The 21,543-nt window shown below is 51.6% G+C and overlaps 1 protein-coding gene and 1 long non-coding RNA gene across 2 annotated transcripts; one reads left to right on the top strand and one right to left on the bottom strand.

The window, feature by feature from the left end:
* Window positions 1–61: 61 nt before the first annotated feature.
* RAB37 (RAB37, member RAS oncogene family) lies at window positions 62–9,633 on the bottom strand. Its single transcript, XM_045888009.2, has 9 exons — window positions 9,505–9,633; window positions 6,673–6,783; window positions 5,555–5,596; window positions 4,982–5,048; window positions 4,842–4,894; window positions 3,803–3,868; window positions 2,926–2,982; window positions 2,772–2,848; window positions 62–2,579 (listed from the first exon to the last, which is right to left on the bottom strand). The coding sequence occupies exons 1-9, from the start codon at window positions 9,595–9,597 to the stop codon at window positions 2,474–2,476; spliced, it is 672 nt and encodes a 223-aa protein (XP_045743965.1). The 5' UTR covers window positions 9,598–9,633; the 3' UTR covers window positions 62–2,473.
* LOC135362974 (uncharacterized) lies at window positions 9,499–19,267 on the top strand. The gene is made up of 3 exons (XR_010408560.1): window positions 9,499–9,613; window positions 12,584–12,666; window positions 18,928–19,267. It is a non-coding gene; the product is annotated as an uncharacterized LOC135362974 (long non-coding RNA).
* The last annotated feature ends 2,276 nt before the right edge of the window (window positions 19,268–21,543 follow it).

Raw genomic sequence — 21,543 nt, 5'->3', positions numbered from 1 at the left:
CCGAGGGTGTGGACACCGCGGCCCAATCAGAGACCACGGACAGGGGCGCTCGGGCCGGGTGAACGACGCCGGCCAATGGGAACGCGCGGGGGCGGGGTCCTGTGCTCGGCGCGACGCCCCGCGGCGCGAGAAGAAAGAGGGCTCAGGAAGTGGAAGTGTTTGTTACCAAGCGGCCCAAGTTGAGGCGGGGGGCGGGGCGCGTTCCCAGTACTGGGCAGAGGGGCCCTTAGGCTTCTGGTTTTCCCGACCTTTGGCGGGGATTGAGGAGAGCCAACCCACGAATAAAGGACTCTAACGTTTTAACGACCTTTCGCTAAATCCTTGTGTGTACCACAGTGAGGGGTTGGGAGGGTAGGGGGTGGGGAGCGACTGTTGCCGGGGAAACCGCTCCAGCTCCGGGGCTGCGGGGTCCCAGAAGTCTTACGAGTAAGACTAGGTCCACCTCCGGCCCAATAAAGTTGCTTGAATAACGATATTTCCCGTTCATGGGCTTTGCGTTGTCCGAGGACACGCTTACAGGGTGCGGGCTCTCAACCTCGCTGGGACAGTATGAGGGCTCAGCAGGGAGCCCAGGCTTCCCAGGGCTGCCCACTGAAGACAGGTCACCTAGGACAAGGGTGTGAGCACTGGCGTCAGCGTTTGGCCAGTTAAGTGGGGGAAGAGAGGCAGAACAGAGTCAGGTAACCAATCTCTGAGTACAAGGCAGAGGGAAAGGAGCCCCGGCTTTTTTCAATAGGAAAAAAAAAAGTCCGAATGGGCCGTTAAGACAAACCTTTCAGCTCCTTGCAGATGAAAGGCTGATCACAGAAGTTGGGGAAGGGTCTTTTAAGGGTGAGGTGAGCAGTTGGGGGGCATTGAAGGATGAAGATCAAATGATTGGGGCAGTCAATGACAGTTCCCCCAAACATGCAATAACAATCAACATGATCTCCCCTGTCCCCTCTCCATGCGCACCTCAAAGAAGCAGTGGACAGGGTGTACTTTCCCAATTCTGCAATTTAATTCTGAAAACACAAATGCTAGAGGCCCAGAGCAGCCCATGTGACTAGATTGCCTGCGACCTGCCTTGGGCCCCAGAGGAGCCCAGCAAGGTCAGGCCTCCCTGCTCCTCCTGGGAGAAGCCTCAGAGAGCTTCCTTATCAGGCCCAAGTTGGAGCTGCTGACTCTGCTCAGAGAGCAAGATTTCTGCCTTGAAAACAAATGCAGTAGCCTTAGAAATGTGCGGTGTGTACTTCTTACTCTCTCTAGGTCATGACCCACAGGTCTCCTGTTCACCTCCAATTTCCAGGGTCAGGGTTTTGTGAGACAGGTGACCTTGGCCCCACATAAACTCCTTGCTGCCTTTTTCCTTACCCCGGTCTTACCCACATGACTTTGTTTTACACACACTGTGTTGGTTTACCCAGAAATGGGTGACCTCTCACTCTCTAACCTGGCTCAGTGGGAGGGGACATAGAGCAGTTTTGGCCGGGGTGGTGTCTGTCTAAAGGGAAAAGGCATGGGTGGTCAGGAAGGGGCAGTGCTTGGGTTTGGGGGAATATGCGTGGGGTGAGGTTTGCTTAGTTCTGCCTCCCACCTGCTCCAACAGTCAAAGGTTCCTCCTGATCTGATTCTTAACTCGGTAGAAGCACTGTAGCTGCTTGAAGTAGCCTGTGGGGCTGCATATCTGCCAAAGTGTTGGGACAGAAGAAAAACCTTTCCTTAGCCATGACGTTAGGTGTCTCGGGGCACAAGCAAAAAGGTAGAGAAGACCAGGGATTTGGGGGGGGGGAAGGGGGGGAGGGTTCCCCTGGGACCTGAGGTCCAGAGAACAGGAGCCAAATGTTTTCAGTCTGCGGGCTGGAGAAAAAGGGGTACACCTCCCACAGGGGGGCTAGGAAGGCCAGAGGGAGCCAAACATAGACCTAGTCTGTGTTACTCCTCTCTCCCCTACCCACAGAGCTTGGTCACTTCCCTGAGCCTTGGTCTGGCTCCCAGCACAAGGGCCCATCTTACTGGGGAAGACTGTTCCCTGGGAGCTGGAGGAAGTAAAGCTGGGGTCTGCTTCACCTCTCCAGCTGAGTGAGGGTGGCTTGGGGTCGCTTCCTGCCCTCCCGCTGCAGAAGTGCATCACTGCCCTCTGGTGCTGAGCTGGAGAATACCACACTTGTCAAGGCGAGGAGGGAGCCTTGGCCCCATTTAAGTCCTAGTACCAGAAGGCAAAAGGACAACCAGGTCCCTCTCTTGGTTTTCTGGTCCCCACCCCTCCTTTTTTGTATTACATTATGTATCATTAAAATGAAATAAATACTTTTCCCTCCCCCAGGATGCAGGGAAGCTACGGGAACTAGGGTAAGGGTGGGAGTACAGCTCTCTCTTGGGAAGGGGCTCTGCCCTGGGTCCCCCAACTTCCATCCGCTCAGAATAAACCAGATCTGGGGGAGAAGGCTGCATCCGCAGGGGCCTCTGGAGCCTCCTTTCAGCACCTTGGGCTTCATAAGAAGGAGCAGCAGCTGGGCTGTTTCTTCTGGGACTCCACAAAGTCTCGGATCTGGAAATGGGGCCCACCAGGCTGCCACAAGGCTCTGTACTTCAGCTCCCTTGAAGAGGAAGAAGAAGTGGGCTGGGCAGGGAGTGAGGAACTGCACCCTCCCCACTCCCATGGCCTGGGGCCACTGGACCTAGAAGGCACAATGCTTTGGGGCAGGGGCTGGGCCAGGGGCCAGGCCCTACTGGATTCCCAGATGGTGCCACCCTGCCCTGCACGATTCCCTTCCTTGCTCGGCTCTTACTTGGCAATGGCCAGAAAGGCTAACTCCACATTCATGCCCGTCTTGGCGCTGGTCTCCATGAAGGGAACTCCGTACTCCTGCCAGGAAGAGAATGTCCTCAGGGCCAGCCTCTGGCTGTCCCCACCCCTTGTCCTGCCCACGGGCAGTCACTTACCCTGGCCAGTGTCTCTCCATCCTCCGAACGGATCACCCTTTCACTGCTCATATCCGCCTGTCAAGCCCAGGTGGGTCACTCTGGGGAAGGAAACCTCCACCCCAGCGGGCCCCTCTCCTGCCTGGGCTGGTCCCTCTTTAGCCGCAGGAGCAGCTACTGCCTGCCCTCTGCTGGTGGCCTGTGGGACTGCGGGTGGTATGATTGGCTTGGAGCCAGGGTTTCGGCCTTGCTCAGGCTGTTACCCAGCTCCCAGCCAGGGGATCTCACTGCCACTTGGGGAGATCGGAAAGTCTCCTTTGCCAGGTGTGTGGTGACTAGCCTCAGAGAGGTGACAGTAGTTGGGACTAGCCCTTGCTAGTTTTAGCTCATCATCTGTGACCCTATTTTACTATGATCTAACGGGGACTGAGCAGTTGGGCATCCCTGGATCTCTCAGATGGCAGCTGGGCTTTCCCTGGAGGGGGCCATTTCCAAAGCTTTATGAGGGCAGATGAGATGGGCTGAAGCTGCCAAATAGGTCTGACCCTTGAACTAGAGTCTGGAAAGAGTCCTTTGCTGGGGGCGCCTGGGTGGTTCAGTTGGTTAAGCGACTGCCTTCGGCTCAGGTCATGATCCTGGAGTCCCTGGATTGAGTCCCTGAATCGAGTCCCGCATCCCGCTCCCTGCTCAGCAGGGAGTCTGCTTCTCCCTCTGACCCTCCCCCCTCTCCTGTGCTCTCTCTCTTTCTCATTCTCTCTCTCTCTCTCTCTCAAATAAATAAAATCTTAAAAAAAAAAAAGAATCCTTTGCTGGAAGGACATGCGGCTAACCCTCTTGGGCAGCGGTGGGGCTTTCATGGAGCTAGTAAGAGGGGAGGCACAGGAATGGGCTCACTCACCTTGTTGCCCAGCAGCATGATCACTACATCCCTCTGGGCATACTCATGAATCTCAGTGAGCCAGGCCTGTGGGAGAGGGTGAGCTGAGCCAGGCCATGCCTGAGAACCAGCCCTTCTCTCCTCCCTCTCCCCCATCCTTCTTCTGTCCTGTTTGGTTTTCCTGGGCTACTCACTGTCCCCCTGCATTCTCTTATCTGCCTCTTTGTTCTGGCCTCTCTGGTCTTGATCAGCCTTCCTTACCAACCTTCCTACCCAACCCCAAGCACTGCAACTCCCCGTTCTATGGAAACTGGAGATGGAGGAGCTATGTCTCCTAAATCAGTTGGTGGTCACCAGCGATTTCCTGGAGTGCCTCATTGAGGATTCCAAGGACACATAAGGGCTTAGTGATAAAAAATATTGTGATTGATTGGTGATGTCTACCAGGAGCATGGAGCTGGAGGTGGCAATATGAGTGGATTTCCATCCTCTTTATAAGCTGCTTTATATCTATATGTTTTGGTCCCCGTGTGCCCCCCCACCCCCCACCGCATTTGCTTGCCAATCCCTTGAGCTCAGGGAGATGTGAAACCGTTATGGTGCTGTACAGACTCAGTGCTCGTGCTTGTTGAATTTTTATCCCTACTCTGTAATAGTTTGGTGAGGACAGAACTGCTCACTGCCCAAATCACTTTCTTTGCCACCTGGGCTGGCTGGCTGGAGAGACTCTCCTGCTTGTGTTCTCCCCTTGGTCTCTGTGGGTGGGTAATGGCCTGGGGCGGAGCTGGGTACTTTGCGGACACTTTGTCATGAGCTGCCCTCAGGAATCACAGCCAGGGCTAAGTAGGTAACACAGACACCCAGCGGGCTGCCTGGCCTTCATGCCCACACGCCAACCAGATGCCCACCGGCAGCTTATTCCTTCTGAGTCACAGCGCAGGTGTTTTTAAAAAGGGGGCAGTGTTCCATGCTCCTCCCCCTTCCCACCAAGCAGGAAGCAGTCCTAGCTTGTGGAGGCCCCGCCTTGGCTGCTTATGGATGGCGAGGGAAGGGGACCTACCCGGATGTTGTCGAAAGAAGACTTGTTGGTGATGTCGTATAGCAGGAGTAAGGCTGCGGGGGCGGGGGGAGAGAGAGATCACACAGGGGACGTGGGGCAGGATCCTGATGGGTATGCCAGGTGGGCTGGGGAAGGCTTACCCTGGGCATCTCGGTAATAAGCATGGGTGACGCTGCGGAATCGCTCCTGCCCGGCTGTATCCCAGATCTAGGAAGGGACGGACAGATGGTCAGAAGGAGGCAGTGTGCTGGGACCGTGCTGGGCAGAGGGAACCCGCGCTGGAGTATGAGAGCTGTGTGGGAAGGTGGGACACTTCCTGCTGCAGGTGCTCAGGGCCTTCTGAACATGTGACGGTGTCCTGCACGGTGCTCTTATTGAGGTCACAAGCTCATTCAGGCTGCAGCCTTTTCCCTAGCCCAGAGGTTGGGGATGCCCAGTCTCCCAGAGCAGATGAGGCCTGGGAAACTGGAGAGGCGTTGGAGCAAGCCTGAGCTTGTCTGGAGGCACGTTGAGCTGCCTTTGATAGCAGAGAGGGTGCCTGGGAACTGCTTTTTCTAGAGACCTCAAACAAACAAAAGCACAAAAACCGTTTCCTCTGGGCCCCACAGGAAATTGCCCCAGGCTGAGGGCAGGGCTGCAAGCCTCCTGCGGTTTAGGTGTGGAGCAGGGGCGGGCACCTCTGTCCTCCCCCTCCCCTGCAGTTCTGGTCTCACCTGCAGCTTCACCCTCACACCGTCCACAGTCACCACCTTGTTCTGAAAGAGAAAAGGGCAGAGGGAGGGTGGATTTGGAAGGCAGGGGAGGCTTGGATCCTTGACATTCTACAGAGCAGCAGACATTCTGTTCTGGTTGCTCCCCAGGGTTAAAGGGGGTACAGTGAGCCCCAGAGACAACTCCAGTCAGATCATCCCCTCAGGGCAGCAGGACCCTGTCTCCAGAGAGCCCCCCCTATTGCAGAGTTCTTCTGGGGACTTGTCTGCTCTTCTTACAACACGCCGGGGGCAGAAGAGCCCGAGCACCTGCCTGGCTCTGCCCAGACCTCAGCAGGTGGCAAGGGCTGGGCACTGGGGGCCCTGCCTCTTTCTCACTTCCATCCAGCCCTCCCGGAGCTCAGCCCCATCCTGCAGAACTGAGTCCTTAGAGAGAAGATGCCCCCCAGCATCCTGGGCACGGCTGAGGCTGGACCTGCAGGGTGGTCTTTCCCTCTAGCTGTTCACTAGTTCTCCTGAATGAAGCTTCAGTTCCTTCCCATTGGGAGGGAGGCACCTGGCCTCTGCATTGCCTCCCTTCCCCCACCCCCACCTGGGGTTAGACCTTACTCTCCTGCACCCTTTGGGTGGAGAGTGGCTGAGTGCTACATCCCTGACACAGATTTGTAAAGATGGGTTCCTCAAGATGACTGGGAGGGAGCCTGGTGAGCCCGGCTCTTCAACCCAGTGCAGTGCTGTGTTTCCAGGAACTCCAGAAAGACCTGTTGACCTCTGGGGCCTTGCCAGAGGGGCCCAGCTCAGAGGGCAATGAGCAAGGGGGCTGAAGGCCAGGAAACTCAGCTCATACCGTGGGATGTGTCCGCCTTGCTATAGGGCAGAATTTTAAGACTCAGTGTCTCATTGCTCATATCCTGTAGGTGGGCAGAGAGCCCCCGACCATGCCCAGACTCCTTGAACTTGGCCCCCTCTGTGGTCCCAAGGGGGAGCACCCCTGGCGCCCTCTGGGCAGTGAGCCACAGCAGCTCGGAGGAGCCAGGGTCGGCAAGGAGAGGACAGCACGCTGTGCCTGAGCCCTGGCCCCCTGACTTGCAGCTGGGAGGAGGAGCCGGCAGCCACCTCACCCTGAAGTCTATGCCGACCGTGGCTATGAAGGTCCCGGACAGGAAGGCCCCGTCTTTGAATTGGATCAGGAAACAGGTTTTGCCAACGCCTGAGTCTCCCAGAAGCATCACCTAGGAGATGGGGGGCAGAGGCAGTTAATGGGGAGTTGGGGCAAATTTCTGGGCTTCCAGGGTGAGAGACCCTGGAAAGAGGGGGGGAGGAGCAGAGGGCCAGAGGGCCAGGGAAGGATGCTGTCGGCACTGAGGGCCACCTGGTTCTGGAAAGCCTACCGCTACCTTCATCCTGCCTCTCCTCTCTACTCCTTGGCTCAGCTCATTTCTCAGGCCCTCCTTCTGACTCTCCTGTCCTCACCCAGTTTCCTGAAAGCCTGAGCTGAGACCTCAGCAAATGTGCTCGGTGGACCCAAAGAACCACCACTTCCAGAAGGGAAGTGTTAATACCGTGGCCAGGGATTATCACCCAGGGGAGGCTATCGGATCTGATAGGGGCGGGCACTGTTGTGTGCAAAGGCATATTCTAAAATGACCACTGCTGTTGTTTTCTTTTCTTTTTTTGGTCACAAGTTTTATCTGGAAGTTTCTAATGACATTTTATGTTTATAAAAGGGTTGCATGAACTAGGGAGGGTTGAAATTTATGCTGAAATGGGGAGACAACGAATCTGACGTTCCTTCTGCAGAAACCTCCCAAGTGGGACTGATGGCTACAAATGAGCATTCCTGGGTCACTGTAGGGGAGGGCGCGTGGGGTGGGGTGTGTCCCTCCCCTTTACTGTCTGGTCAGTCTCAGCTCATCTATCTTCTTTCAGGGACAAGACAAGTGGGGCCAGGGGAAGGGAGCCTTCTGTCTAGTCATTGCTCAAGCTTGGAGAACAGAGGTCTGGACCTAATGCTGGAATTTTCCCAGTTGGCTGGTTAGATACTTAATGGGTTGAGCAGGGACTAGGTCTGAGTTATTTTTGAGGCTCTGACCTTGACAATGGAGCCCAAAGGCATTCCTGCTGTGGGCATGGGGTACTAGGATTAGCTAACTTTGGCGAAAAGGTAAGGGGACTGAGCAAAAGGCATATGAAGGCTGGGGTCCTGGCTTGTAAATGGCTACTGGGGGATGTTCGGAAGATTCCTTAACCCTTCTGTGGCATGGTTTCCACAGCAGCTAGAAGGGAGGAAGGATAATTTTGTTGAGGCCTCTTTGGAGTCTATTAATGACTTGGACCAATAATGCTGATGTGAACTACTTGAGACTCAGGGAAGAGTGGCCCGGGGCTGGGTGCTGCCTGCCTGTGGCCCCCATTCCCTCTAATTTGGCCCAAGGAGCTCCTGCCAGGCTCCTCCCAGACTGGCCTGGACTCAGTCTCCTGGGGCAAGCCCAGGGGGATGCAGGCTGCTGGAAGCCACGGGCCACTCTCCACAGATGCTGCTTGACCCAGGGGAGATGGAGAGCTGGAGGCTGGGGAGATGGAGAGCTGGAGGCTGGGGAGCCCTCTGGAGTCAGCACTGCTCCCTGGCTCCTGAGTCCTAGCCCCTGAGGGGGAAGGAGGGAGGGTGAGCTCCTGCGTCCTTTTCAGATCACAGCTGCCTTGAACAAAAGATGCTCACTGCCCACCCAGCCAGGCGATTCCAGCCCAGCCTTGCCACCTCCTAGGCAAAGAGCCCAGCTGGCTTGTCAGGCCAGGAGGTCAGGAGGTCCCCACCAGCCTGGGGCCTGGCCCTTAGCAGCTCCCCCTCCTCTGAAGGCACAGGGGCCCATTTCCTGCCACCAGCCCACACAGGACGCCTATCTCAACGGCTCTGGGTGGGTGACTTGCAGAGTGGCTTCCCCTGAAACAATGGGGGTGGAGGCCCCAGCTCCTAGTCAGAGTGAGCCGTGGGGGCGGGGGAGGACACCAAGGCACAGGAAAAGTCAGGTCTCCTCCAAGGCCACACAGCACGACACAGGGCAACCCCTCACTCATCCCCAACCTTATAGAGGAAGAGTGGAAGCTCTGTGCTCCCTCAGCACCTCGTTCAGGGTTCCCGGTCCCTGACTCCTCCCTGGGCCCAGAGGGAGGGCAGACAGACCAGTGTCCATTGCCTCCCTCACCTGCTTCTGTAAAGGGCAGCCCTGCAGAGGGATCTGGCCCCAGAGAGGTGGCTTAAGCTCACCCACCGGGGACTTGTGACTAACCAACAGAATCTTTCTCAGGTTCTAAAAATTCTCAGGTGGGCCTGCATTTTGGTTAGCAACATCCTCCTGGAAGAAGGCGGGAGGCAATGGCTGCGGGAGCAGAAAGGGAAGGGGTAGGGCTCGGGGGCACCCGGGGTCCCACAGAGCTTCAGGCCTAAGGCCTCCAAACGCGATGTTCGGTCACGGCTGAGAGCTTAGCTGGGGAAAGGGCATTAACCACAACTGCTCCGCCGCCAGGGGGCGTCCTCTCCGCGTCTCCAGGCATCCCTTTATCCTAGCGTTTGGGGGTGCCTGTGCCCAGGAGGTTTGTGTGCTTAACCCGTACGGAGAAGCACGGGGTTCCCGGGAGATCACAGCGGCCAGGGTGCAGCAGAAGAAAATTGGGTTGGGGTCCGCTGTGTGGGGAGTCATTCAGTGCTTCCGACCCTCCCCTTTCCACCCTTGCTGAGCCAGCCCAGAGCCCTAGACGATGGCATAGCTCCAGGGGCTGTCTCCACCCTTCCTCCCTGCTCTGGGAGACCCGGTTCCCTGGGGAAAGGGCTGAGTCCAACGCAGACGAAGCCAGAAAGGGGCTTGGACCGGGGTCTCAGGGCAAAGGGCGCGGGGAAGGGGTGACCCTCAGAGCCGGCTGGGGAGTCCCCAGCGCTGGGCGCAGTGCCCACCCACCTTGCCCGTGACATCGTAGCTCGGACTGCAAGGCGGGGAGTGCTCGGGGGCCTCTCCATCCCGGGCGGCAGCGGCGCCAGACATGCCCGTCATGTCCCCTGGACCAGAGGTGAGCTAGGGCTGGTGGCGGGCGAGGGACAGCGCAGGGACCGCCCCGCTTTAGGCTCCACCCCATCCTCCCACCCTCCACCGCCCCGGCCGGGACCCCGACAGGCTCCTCCCTCCGTCCGGCCACCCCGACGACACCTGCCCCGAGCAGGCTGTCTCGCGGGGGCGCGCACGACCGCAGGGTCAGCGCCTGAGGGGCAGGCGGGCCCCCGAGCAAACTGGCCCGGCTTCGCGCTCTGGGGACACGGGCCAAATCCAGCCCCAGGACCGGTCCCCCGGGGTCGCCAGCGGCCCGGGCTAGGTTCCCCGGGGAACGGTCCCTGGAAATCCAGCCTGCCTCGCAGGGTCTGGCATCGCGGGGACCCCGCGGTCCGGCGCCCCGGTTCTCGCTGCCGCTGCGCAGCGTGGCCTGCAGGCGGCGCCCGAGCCCCGGCCAGCTGGCGGCCGACAGGGGTCCCTGGGTCCCGGTTGTGAGCCGGGGATGCCTCCGGGCAGCGGGGCGCTGGTTTTGTGAGGAGGCGTGCCTTGTGAGGAAGGCGCTCAGGCACTTTTGCTTTTGCTAATGCACCCCAGCGCGAGCTTTTCTGAATATAATTTTATTTACCCACCGAAATTCACCTTGCAGCACATTTACACGGTGGGTTTTCACGGCCCCTGGTGGATGCCAGGACTTTGACCCTTTATAGTGCAGATCACCTCTCATTTCTCCCTGACCTGTTGGGCTGCGCCCAGAATGACCCATCCTGGGAAAGCCTTCCCCCCACACAGCTCCCAATCTAGGCGCTCCTAAAGGCAGGGCTGGCCTTATTCATGCCCGGCACCCGTCCCTTGGCATGGAGCAGGCCTTAGATGTTTGGTATTAAATGCATTCATGAGGTCGTGGATCATTTTGAGCAGACTGTCCAGGACACCCCAGGAATCCTGCAGCTCCTGGTGACAGAGTGGGAGTGTGTCAGGGGTTGCCCCTAGTAGGCTTCAGGGACTCTGTGGCCCTGGCCAGCCATTTAGTTACTCCTGTCCCAGCATTGTATACAAGCGCATAGCTTACTTCTGAACAGGGCGGGTGCATTACACAGGGGCTGACTGAAGGGTGTGTAGGGGGAGAGGGGCATCTGCACCTCTTGACTTAGGTGTTGGGGGTAAGGGGCAGGTGTGGCTTATGGGAGATTATAGGCCTGGTGGGGACTGTGTGTACACCTGCCTCTTAGCTCTGTGATTTTTGGCGTCAGCTGGAGCTATTTTCTGGCGCTGGGCATGCCATCACCTCATCTATACGTAGGTGGGCCTCAGAGAGCCATCTGTGGGAGCCGAGAAGCTGTACGGTACTCTGCAGATGTGTGGTATGGTCAGCTCTTTGGATGCCAGAGTCACCTGCTGCAAATAACACCCCAGCCCACTCTGAGCTCTTGAGTGCTCACACCGGAACCCTGAAGGGGCAACGGTTTTCAGAGCAAGAGAGTAATGGCCGACGAGAAATGAGAGAGAGGAGGAGGCATGGCCCTTGCTCCCCGTCTACTGCAAACTACGCTGTTATGGGTTGCATTACATCCCTAAAACCATCTGTGGATGTCCTAGCCCCTACTCCCTCAGAATGAGAACTTATTTGGAAGTGGGGTTGTTGCCGGTGTGAGTAGTTAAGATGAAGTCGTACAGGAGTAGGGTGGGCCCTTAATCCAATATGACTGGTGTCCTTGGAGAAGAGGCCCTGTGAAGACAGAGATAGAGATTGGGGTGCCGCATCTACAAGCCAAGAAATGCCAAGGATTGCTGGGAGCCACCAGAAGCTGGAAGAGGCAAGGAAGGAGCCCCTCCTAGAGCCTGCAGAGGGAAATGTGGGCTTCTGACTTCCATCCCTAGTTTGCGTTGTTGGCTCCACCAAGACCCTCCTTTGTCCTGTGGTAGGTTTGGGAGAGCCAGGCCTGTCCTGTGTCAGCCTGCTTCAGGCTCTCAGTTTGACCACATACTTTCTTCCTTCTTAGAGGTCAGATGCCACACTTTTCTTACTAGGCTAGCGGCAAAATTTGGAGGTCCCACCCCGATGCATCTGTGGAGTGTGAATCAGAGCGTTCCCACCCACATCTACCCCACTGTCTGCCCTCTGAGTCTGCCAGGCGGAACAATGGGCGTGGAGTGAAGGGAGAAGGCTGGTGCCTGTGAGGGCCCCCTGTGAACTTGCGTGCTGAGGGGCAGACGGGGAACGGGCCCATGGTGGGGGATGCCTGGTATGGCAGCCTGGTCCAAGGCCTCAGGAATTGTCTGGGCAGGCTTGTTCTCCTGGGACTCAGCCCTGTCCTTCCCAGCACTCTGGAGGCCGGTCATGGGAGAACGCTGGGCGCTGGTGTCTCAGGTTGGATTAGGCCCTGGCACGCATGCTGGCCAGGCTTTCATTTCTGCTTTACTCTGAATCCCTGGCCATCATGAGTCCTTGCCTTCCTTGCTGTGACCTAACAGGCAAGTCCAGTTTCTGGGGGTTCCCCTTGCCTCTTCCCACCAGTGTGCTTTCAGCCCTGAGTGTGGTCCCACAGGCCCTGTGCTCTGCTCCATCCTGATCCTGAGGAGATCCAGGGAGAGGCAGAGAGCTAAGAACAAAACTTTAATTGTTGGCCTGCCAGCTCCCTAGGACCCACACAACAGTGTTAAATTTGGACTGTACTTAACATCTGAAGCCATCCCTTTGCTTCTCCACATTCTTCTTGCCCTGGAAGGTGGACCTGAGCAATCTGTATCAAGATATTCTTTCTGGTTTCCAGTTGTGTTCAGCCAATGGGGAGCCCCAGGAAGAGATGGGGGAGCAGGAGGAGAGCACGGTAGGAGGGAGCTGCCTTGTTGCCCTGGTTAGCTCCCAGGAGGGTGACTATGAGTTGCTGGGTTTCTCCACTGAGGGTCACAGCTCCTGCCAGCCAGCCCTCCCCTTGCAGGCCTTTTCCCCCAGGTTCTGACAGTAGATCTCTCCTCTTGTTTTTTTTTTTAGGTTAGGGCTGGAACGGAGGCCCTGCGCCATGCACGGACACTGCACCATACCCCCTGGTTCCCCAACACCCTGCCTCCACCTTGGTAAGTAGTCTTTGTATTCAACTTTCTTGAATGATCCAATGTGAGCGTCCACCTGTTTCCTGCTGGGACCCTGACAGAGACACACCAGGGCCCCAGAGTCTGGGAGCGCTTACTGTGAATCCAATGCCCACGGTGGCCGAGAAGGAGCCCGGGATGAACTTGCCCTGGTCGAACTGAACCAGCAGAGATGTCTTCCCCACGCCACTGTCACCCACCAGGATGGTCTGAAAGGGAGCAAGAGAGGGGTGAGGGTCTGCAGTGTGAACTGGGCTTTGGAGACGCCGTTGTGGCTGTGGGAGTGGGCTCCTTCTACACACACACACACACACACACATACACCCCCCCCCCCAAACTCTTGATTTCCTAATCTGAGTCACTGAAGAGGCATGAAAGAATAGAAGGAAACTTGTTTTGCCCCATGTTAATGAACATCTGAGGTGACCATGAGAGCTTGCTTCTCAGACTTCCAACCATAGGGGTGTAACTCACTGAGGCCCCACTGTGCCCTCTGAATGCCCTAGAGGTGTGTTTGCACCGAGGCCATTCTTATCACTGGTTGTTCCCAGCCAAAGGCAGAGTGTGGCAGGGACACTGAGGCAGGCTTGTTTCTGGGAGACACAGGATTCCCCTAATGGCTGAATTTGGCTCTAGGACAGTTTTACAGATCCTTCCAGAGATTGCACGGCGGTCTCCTTCACTTGGGGTCAGACCTGCATCATGGTCTGTGGGCTCTCTCTGCCTCTCCCAGCTTCCACCCCACTTTTTTCTTTTCTTTAAGATTTTATTTATTTATTTGAGAGAAAGAGAGAGAGAATGAATGGGGGAGGGGCAGAGGGAGAGGGACAAGCAGACTCCCCGCTGAGCAGAGAGCCCCAACATGGGACTTGATCCCAGGACCCTGAGATCATGACCTGAGCCAAAGTTAGATGCCTAACCGACTGAGCCACCCGGGTGCCCCTACCCCACTTTTTTTCATAGGTATTTCCCTTAATAAATTCCCTGCACTTTTAATTCCCTTTGGCACGTTTCTTGGGAGAGTAACACAAAGTCTAAAAAAACATTGTCTATAGAATAAAAAAAATCAGAATGTCTGGATATATGCCTTGAAAGTGTTTGCCCTTGGCTCTGGAGCATTGGAGAGGACAGCATTTCAAGAGAAGGAGAGTTTGGGAAAGAAGGGAATGGCTACTTCTGTACCTGGAGGAAGTCGTAGGGAGAGTTAGTCGGGAAGGTCAGCTCAGGGAAGAAAATCATAAGCAATAGAGAGGAAATATACATACACCTAGAGGCTGGTACTCAGTAGGCTCTCAATGAATGAATGAATGGGCGGATGGATGAATGAATGAGTTCTAAATGCCTTAGTTTTAAAATGGACAATAGCTACTTTCCAAAGACAAGCATTCAAAGTCATTGGAAAGGCTCAAGAGATGCCAACTTCAGCTGGACTTGCAAAGCCATAAAGATGCAAAAAGCCAAAAATGTAAGAGCATAAGGATTGGCAGGGTCTCCTGGGGTTGGACCCATGGACCTAACACTCTTTGGCTCTGACGGTGGCACATGAGATTATTTGTAATATTGACTTTGGATGTCCCCTGACTATGGTCCCCCACCTCCACTTCACAAACCAAATTCGATTCAGCTTTTATTTCCTCCTGGTTTAAAGGGCTCCATTTGTTTGTTGTGTGCAGTGGCTTTAATAATTTACATCTCAAATCCAACTTTCTTGGGCTTGAAGAAGTGCTCCCTAGAGAGACTATTTCAGAAGGTGAAGGGTCAGTCCCTCCATGTCCACCTTCTTCATTTACTAAAGGATATAACACATCAACATTCTTTTCCCTTTTATCCTTTTCCTTTTCAGGGTGAAGGATTCATTTTCTTCTCTCATTATATGAAAAGAGTTCCATCTTCTTGGGACCTGTTCTGGCTTAGTGGGGGTATGGTCCAGGGTGACAGGGTTCAGCACTTCAGGTCCTGCCAAATCCTGCCTGGGGGCAGGGGCAGGATACTGCTGCCACGTTTTGGTGCAGAATTTCTGAAAATCCTATATTCAAACCTGGTTTCCAGGTCCGTAGGAAGATGTGTTTGTCAAGGTAGGAAGATAGGACACACTTGATTTGATAGTTTTTTTAAGCTTGCTTTAGAACATTAAAATATTGAGACACGTTGTATATGGATATCCATTTGTATTCTAGCCTTGGTCCCCCAAATGTTAGGGATGAGTCTGCCTAAATCCATTACCTTAGATACACAATGGAGTTATTCTCTCCACAATAGCTGCCAGGATTTTCCTAAAATTTCTCTAGGTTCGCTCCAAATTTCACTGCTTGGAGAAGCTGAATGTCAACCTCAGATCCAGATTTTCCACTGTACCTTCCCTCCTAGGGAGCATTTGTGAAAATGTTGATTAATCATGGTTCTACAGAAACTTTTGTGCCAACTTTGCCACCATTCAGACAGGTGTTTTTGTTCTTTTTTTTTTTAATATTTTAAATTCTTTTTAAAAATTCAGTTAGGTAACATATACTGTATTATTAGTTACGGGGGTAGAATTTAGTGATTCATCTGTTGCATATAAAACCCAGAGCTCATTTCATCAAGTGTCCTTTTAATGCCCATCACCCAGTTACCCCTTCCTCCCACCTACCTCCCCTCCAACAACCCTCAGTTTGTTGTTACGTCTTTTTTTTTTTTTTTTAAGATTTTTAAATTTATTTGACAGAGAGACAGAGACAGCGAGAGAGGGAACACAAGTAGGGGGGAGTGGGAGAGGGAGAAGCAGGCTTCCCGCTGAGCATGGAGCCCGATGCGGGGCTCGATCCCAGGACCCTGGGAGCATGACCTGAGCTGAAGGCAGCCGCTTAACCAACGGAGCCACCCAGGCACCCCAGTTTGTTGTTGTCTTAAGTCATTTTGTTTATGTTTGTATTTGGGCTTCATCTACTTCCAAAAGGAATTTGAGGTGGCTTACAACGAAACTGTACAAGAGGGCGGTTAAAGATGCTGCCCGAGGAAATCTTCAGTCCCAGAGTGAGATGGCTTGTTCCTGTATCTGAGCATTACAGTTGCTTCTAGATTTCCTGGCACCCAAGACAAAATGGGAAACCAGATGGGGTGTGTAGTACTTATTGCCCGAGTCTATGCAGTCAGTGAGTATTTTCTCCTGGCATGCGATGCAGAGAGGAATCTCTTATGTGGATTCTTATATAAGGGCCTCAAATGACAAAATGGGCAATTGTCATTTTGCAGAAAATGCAAAGCTTTTCCTATGGGCTTTATTTTGTCTTTTCAAATTTTTATTTAAATTCTAGTTAGTTAACATATAGTGGATTTTGGTTTCAGGAGTAGAATTCAGTGATTCATCACTTATATACAACACCCAGGGCTCATCACAACAAGTGCCCTCCTTAATGCCCATCACCCATCTAGCCCCTCCCCCACCCCATTCCCTCCATCAACCCTCAGTTTGTTCTCTGTCCTTAAGAGTATCTTATGGTTTGCTTCTCTCTCTCTCTTTCCTTCCCATATGTTCATCTGTTTTGTTTCTTAAATTCCACCTATGAGTGAAATGATGGTATTTGTCTTTCTCTGACTGACTTATTTCACTTAGCAAATACACTCTAGCTCCATCCATGTTGTTGCAAATGGGAAGATTTCATTCTTTTTTTAAAAAATTATTTATTTATTTGAGAGAGAGAGAGCACACATGAGCACGAGTGTGGGGAGGGGCAGAGGGAGAGAATCTTCAAGCAGACTTTCTACTGAGCACAGAGCCTGCCCCAGGGCTCTATCTCAAGACCCATGAGATCATGATCTGAGTTGAAACCAAGAGTCAGACTTTAACTGACTGAGCCACCCAGGCACCCCAAGATTCCATTCTTTTTTGATGGCTGAGTAATATTCCGTTGTATATATATATATACACACCATATCTTCTTTATCCATTCTTCAGTCGATGGGCATTTGGGCTTTCTCCATAGTTTGGCTATTGTTGATAATGTTTTATACACATTGGGGTGCATGTACCTCTTCAAATCTGTATTTTTGTATCCTTTGGGTAAATACCTAGTAGTGAAATTGCTGGGTCTAGGGTAGCCCTATTTTTAACTTTTTGAGGAACCTCCATACTGTTCTCCAGAGTGGCTGCCCCAGTTTGCCTTCCCACCAACAGTGTAAGAGGGTTCTCCTTTCTCCATATCCTTTTTTTTTTTTTAAAGATTTTATTTATTTGACAGAGAGGGATACAGTGAGAGAGGGAACACAAGCAGCGGGAGTGGGAGAGGGAGAAGCAGGCTTCCCGCCGAGCAAAGAGCCCGATGTGGGGCTCGATCCCAGGACCCTGGGGCCATGACCTGAGCCGAAGCAGACGCTTAACGACTGAGCCACCCAGGTGCCCCTCCTTTCTCCATATCCTTGCCAACATCTCTTGTTTCCTGAGTTGTTAATTTTAGCCATTCTGACAGGTGTGAAGTAATATCTCATTGTAGTTTTGATTTGTATTTCCCTGATGATGAGTGATGTTGAGCATCTTTTCATGTGTCTGTTAGCCACCTGGATGTCTTCTTTGGAAAAATGTCTGTTCATGTCTTCTGTTCATTTCTTAACTGGATTATTTGTTTTTTTTGGGTGTTGAGTTTGATAAGTTCTTTATATCCTCTAGTTTTTCTGTTGACCCTTGCTAAAAGCCAGGGCCTGACATTAAATTGTTCTTCAGCGAACACCTCTCAATGGAAGCTGGGCTAATATTGCCTCAGCACCCTGCTTTCCTGTGACTTTATGGTTTAGGGGGAACATTTAGAAAGCCTAGGTGAACGAGGTGGTTACTATGGCTCTGAAAGTGGTTCTGAGTGACTTTCTTAACAAGACAGAAATTCAGATGGATAGATCTGACTGCACAGAAGTAAAAATGTTCTGGTTGATAGAACATACAGAAATCAAATGAGAAATGATAGAGAGGAAATATTTGCAAGACAGACAAATGGTTAATATATATAGTAATATAAAGAGCTCTCAGAAGAATATCTCAATAGGAAAGTGAACAAAGAATACAAACAGGTACATTTTGTGTGTGTGTAAATGTGGTTAGTTCTATGTGTCAACTTGGCTAGGAGATAGCACCTAATTACTTAATTAAACATTAATCTATCTGTTGCTGTGAAGGTATATTATGGATATATAGATTATATATTATAGATATTATTATAGATTTACAATCAGTTGACTTGTAAGTCTTCAATAATCTGGGTGGGTCTCATCCAATTAATTTAAGGAAGTTAGAGCAAAACTGAGGTTTTCCTGAGGAAGAAGGAGTTCTGTTCAAGATTGCAGCATCAGCTTCTGCCTGAGAATTTCCAGCCGGCCAGTCTGCCCTACAGATTTTGGACTTGTCAGCCCCCTAGAGCCAAATCCTTGAAGGAAATCTCTCTCAATATATTTTGTACTGGCACTGTTTCTCTGATACAGTACAACACATAATGCTTTGATAAAAGTATGATAATGGTCAATGTTGCTTGAGATTTGGGGAAACAGGAGCTCATACATGTGTCATTGGTTGGAGCATACATTGGGGCATTTTGTTTTGTTTTGTTTTTAAGATTTTATTTATTTGAGAGAGAAAGAGAGCAAGAGAGAGAGAGAGCACAAGAGGATTAGGGGCAGAGGGAGAGGAAGAGGGACAAGCAGGCTCCCCGCTGAGCAGGGAGCCCACCCTGGGGCTTGATCCCAGGACCCTGAGATCATGACCTGAATTGAAGGCAGACATTTAACCGACCGAGCCACCCAGGTGCCCCACTGGGGAATTCTGAAGAACAATTGACAATATCTATCAAAGTCACAAATGCAAATTCCTTTGAATCAACAGTTCTATGGTTTTACTTGCAAAATTTCACCAAGATGTGCGTACAAGGATGTTCATGGTAGGAGGTGTAAGAGCAAATAATTCAGCAATTGGGGCTGCTTAAATAAACTGTAGAATATCCATGTGATGAAATACTGTGGAACCCATAAAAGAATGAGGTAGGGACGCCTGGCTGGCTCAGTCGAGGAGCATGTGACTCTTGATCTCGGGGTCCTGAGTTCAAGCCCCACGTTGGGTATAGAGATTACTTAAAAGAAAAAAAAGAATGAGGTAGATCTGTATGTGCTCTTTGGGAAAAATGATATTATGGAGTAAAAGAAGAAAGGGCAGAGAGATATGCTTGTGTGCTGACTTATGTTGACTTCACTTGGGTGTATATGCTGATTATGCATACACTTTTTTTTCAGGGAGACAGCAGAAGCTGACTGTGGCTACCTTTAAGGTTCTGGGAATGAAGAGAAGACTTTCACTTGTTGCTTTATCTCTTTCTATTCCTCCCTCTTTCCCGTCTGTCTGTCTTTCTTTCTTTCTTTCTTTCTTTCTTTCTTTCTTTCTTTCTTTCTTTCTTTCCTTCCTTCCTTCCTTCCTTCCTTCCTTCCTTCCTTCCTTCCTTTTCTTCCTCCTCCTCCCATTCTTCTTCTTCTTCAAAACATTGCTTGCATTACATTTTTACAAAAGTGTTAATTGGAAATACTTGAGAGTGGGCATCATGGACCATGTTTTCTTTTTGTACTTTTCTCTATTAAAAATCCCTAATAAGTGTAATATACTGGTTGATTAAGTAAACTCCTACATGAGTGATCCTTTACTTAACCTGGAATAAATTGCTTTTCTACAGAAAAGAGCAAAACATTGGTTTTGGAGACACATACATATATTAAACAGCAGTTGTCTCTGCATGGGGGGATCAGGAGTGATTTAAAATGCATTCTTTATGTTCATTTACATTCCATTCTCCTTCTGTAATGAACACACATTCCTTTGTAATTCAGAAATATGTCTGGTATGTGTTGGGGAGGCACACCGTGTTGGGTAACTCAGGTAAAAGCAAAGAGGAAGGCCAATGTCTAGCCTCACTGTTGCTGAACAATTGCTTGATTTTATTTCTTCCAAATAAATCCAGCCCACTAAACAGTGCTTAAAAAAAGATCAGGTCCTCTGGGCAGAGGGAGCCTGAATGACAGCAATTTCACTTTGTCGATTTCAGTGAGTGTTACCTTAGATTCCTGAGGGGTAGGTGGGAAAGCAGCCCACACTCTGTCCTGAAAATCACAGCACTCTTTCACCTCGTCCTTCCAGAGTGTTAACCCACTCTTTGGAGACCTGTGTTTTTCTCAAAAATAAACTTTGCCTCTGCTTGAGTGCCTGGATGAGAACTTGGCTGAGACTCAGTTTCCCATTCCATAGACTGCAGAAAAACAGCATTAGATCTGGAAGATGTTAAGGTTAGTGTTATCAGTGACTTGTTTTGTTAAAACAATTTCCAGTTCATGACAATACATTCTTTCATTTTGGGAGAACCTGTTTTAGAAATAGCCATGGAGTGGATACTCTGCTGACAGCCAGCTCAAGGATGTGCTGTCTTATTAACTCTTGGCTGTCAGGTTCCCTCCTCATTGTGAGCACTGAGCAGGACCAAGGGCAGCTGGCTTCTGTCTCAGCCTCTCTAGCAGGAAGCAGGATAGTAGGTTTTACGAGCCAGGCCCAGGGTTAAATCCTGGCTTTTTCAATTACTAGCATGTGACTTTGGACAAGTTACTTGCTCTCTGAGCCTAGATTTCTTTGTCTGAAAAATGGGAATAACATCGCCTTTCCTCTATATTTGTAGTGAGGATTTGATGTGATAACTATATAAAATATAGAGTGTAGCACAAAGTGGGTAGAAAAGATGAAGTGTGGTTGGGCCCAAGGTGAACTGAGTTCAGGACGGTTGCTGAGAACAGCTATGGTTTATGATGGTACAGAGTTCCTTAGCAGAGCTTACAGGGCCGGGAGAAGAATGACAATGCAGTGAAAACAATTCTTTATGTATTCATTTTCCAACAATTATTTACTGAGCATCTACTAAGTATCAGATGTGGTGTTAGCCACTGGGGATACAGCCCTCATGGATCTTCTAATCCCGAGTGGGAGAGACCCAACAAAACCAACCCTTTCAGTACAGGACCTCCTCCCCCCATGAATAGAGTGGGTTCTGAAAATATTGCAGTTTGCAAGTCCAAAGTGACCAAGAGAAGGAGCTTGCACAAGTCTCTGTTCCTTGTAACCAGGAGAACTCAATCAATGCATCGACACACACAGGTAATACACATGCATACACATTACATGTGTGCACCCAAATCACCATAGCACACACAGCATGCATGCCCACATGTCCACAAGCACTTATATTCATGCATGAGCATGTGTTCGCGTGCGCACACACACATACACAGTTGCTTTAGGGCAGGGGAACCTCAGATGATCCATCCAATCCTTTCTTTCACAGATGGGGACATGGGAGCCCAGGGAGGGAGCTGACACATGCAGAAGTTAATGGCCAAGCCAGGACTAGAGCCTCCAGTAGGTTTTGGAGGATGCAGGGCCCCCAGAGCAGCCTGACTTTCCTGTAGTCCCCGGAGGCACTTGTTTTGAGGAACAGTCTTGCCACCATTCAGAGACACTCAGATAATTCTTTTTTTTTTTTTTTAAAGATTTTATTTATTTATTTGAGAGAGAGAGAATGAGAGACAGAGAGCATGAGAGGGAGGAGGGTCAGAGGGAGAAGCAGACTCCCCGCCGAGCTGGGAGCCCGATGTGGGACTCGATCCCGGGACTCCAGGACCATGACCTGAGCCGAAGGCAGTTGCTTAACCAACTGAGCCACCCAGGCACCCTGCAGATGTATTTTGAGCATCTTGAGTGTGGGCCCGTGTGGATTGGCTGCTAAGATGTGTCGATCAGGGCTTTGATCACACACCCGTCTACCTATCGGGTTATTGTTCAGATGTTGGTCTTTGGGGCTGATATCTGAAGACTAACTG

This window comes from Mirounga angustirostris, unplaced genomic scaffold, assembly GCF_029215605.1.
Source record: "Mirounga angustirostris isolate CCGP_5_RB_7025 unplaced genomic scaffold, mMirAng1.0.hap1 SCAF_17, whole genome shotgun sequence".
In the NCBI taxonomy this organism is placed as follows: domain Eukaryota; kingdom Metazoa; phylum Chordata; class Mammalia; order Carnivora; family Phocidae; genus Mirounga; species Mirounga angustirostris.
Note: the sequence above shows the minus strand (reverse complement) of the source record. Positions and strands in the feature narration are given on the sequence as shown.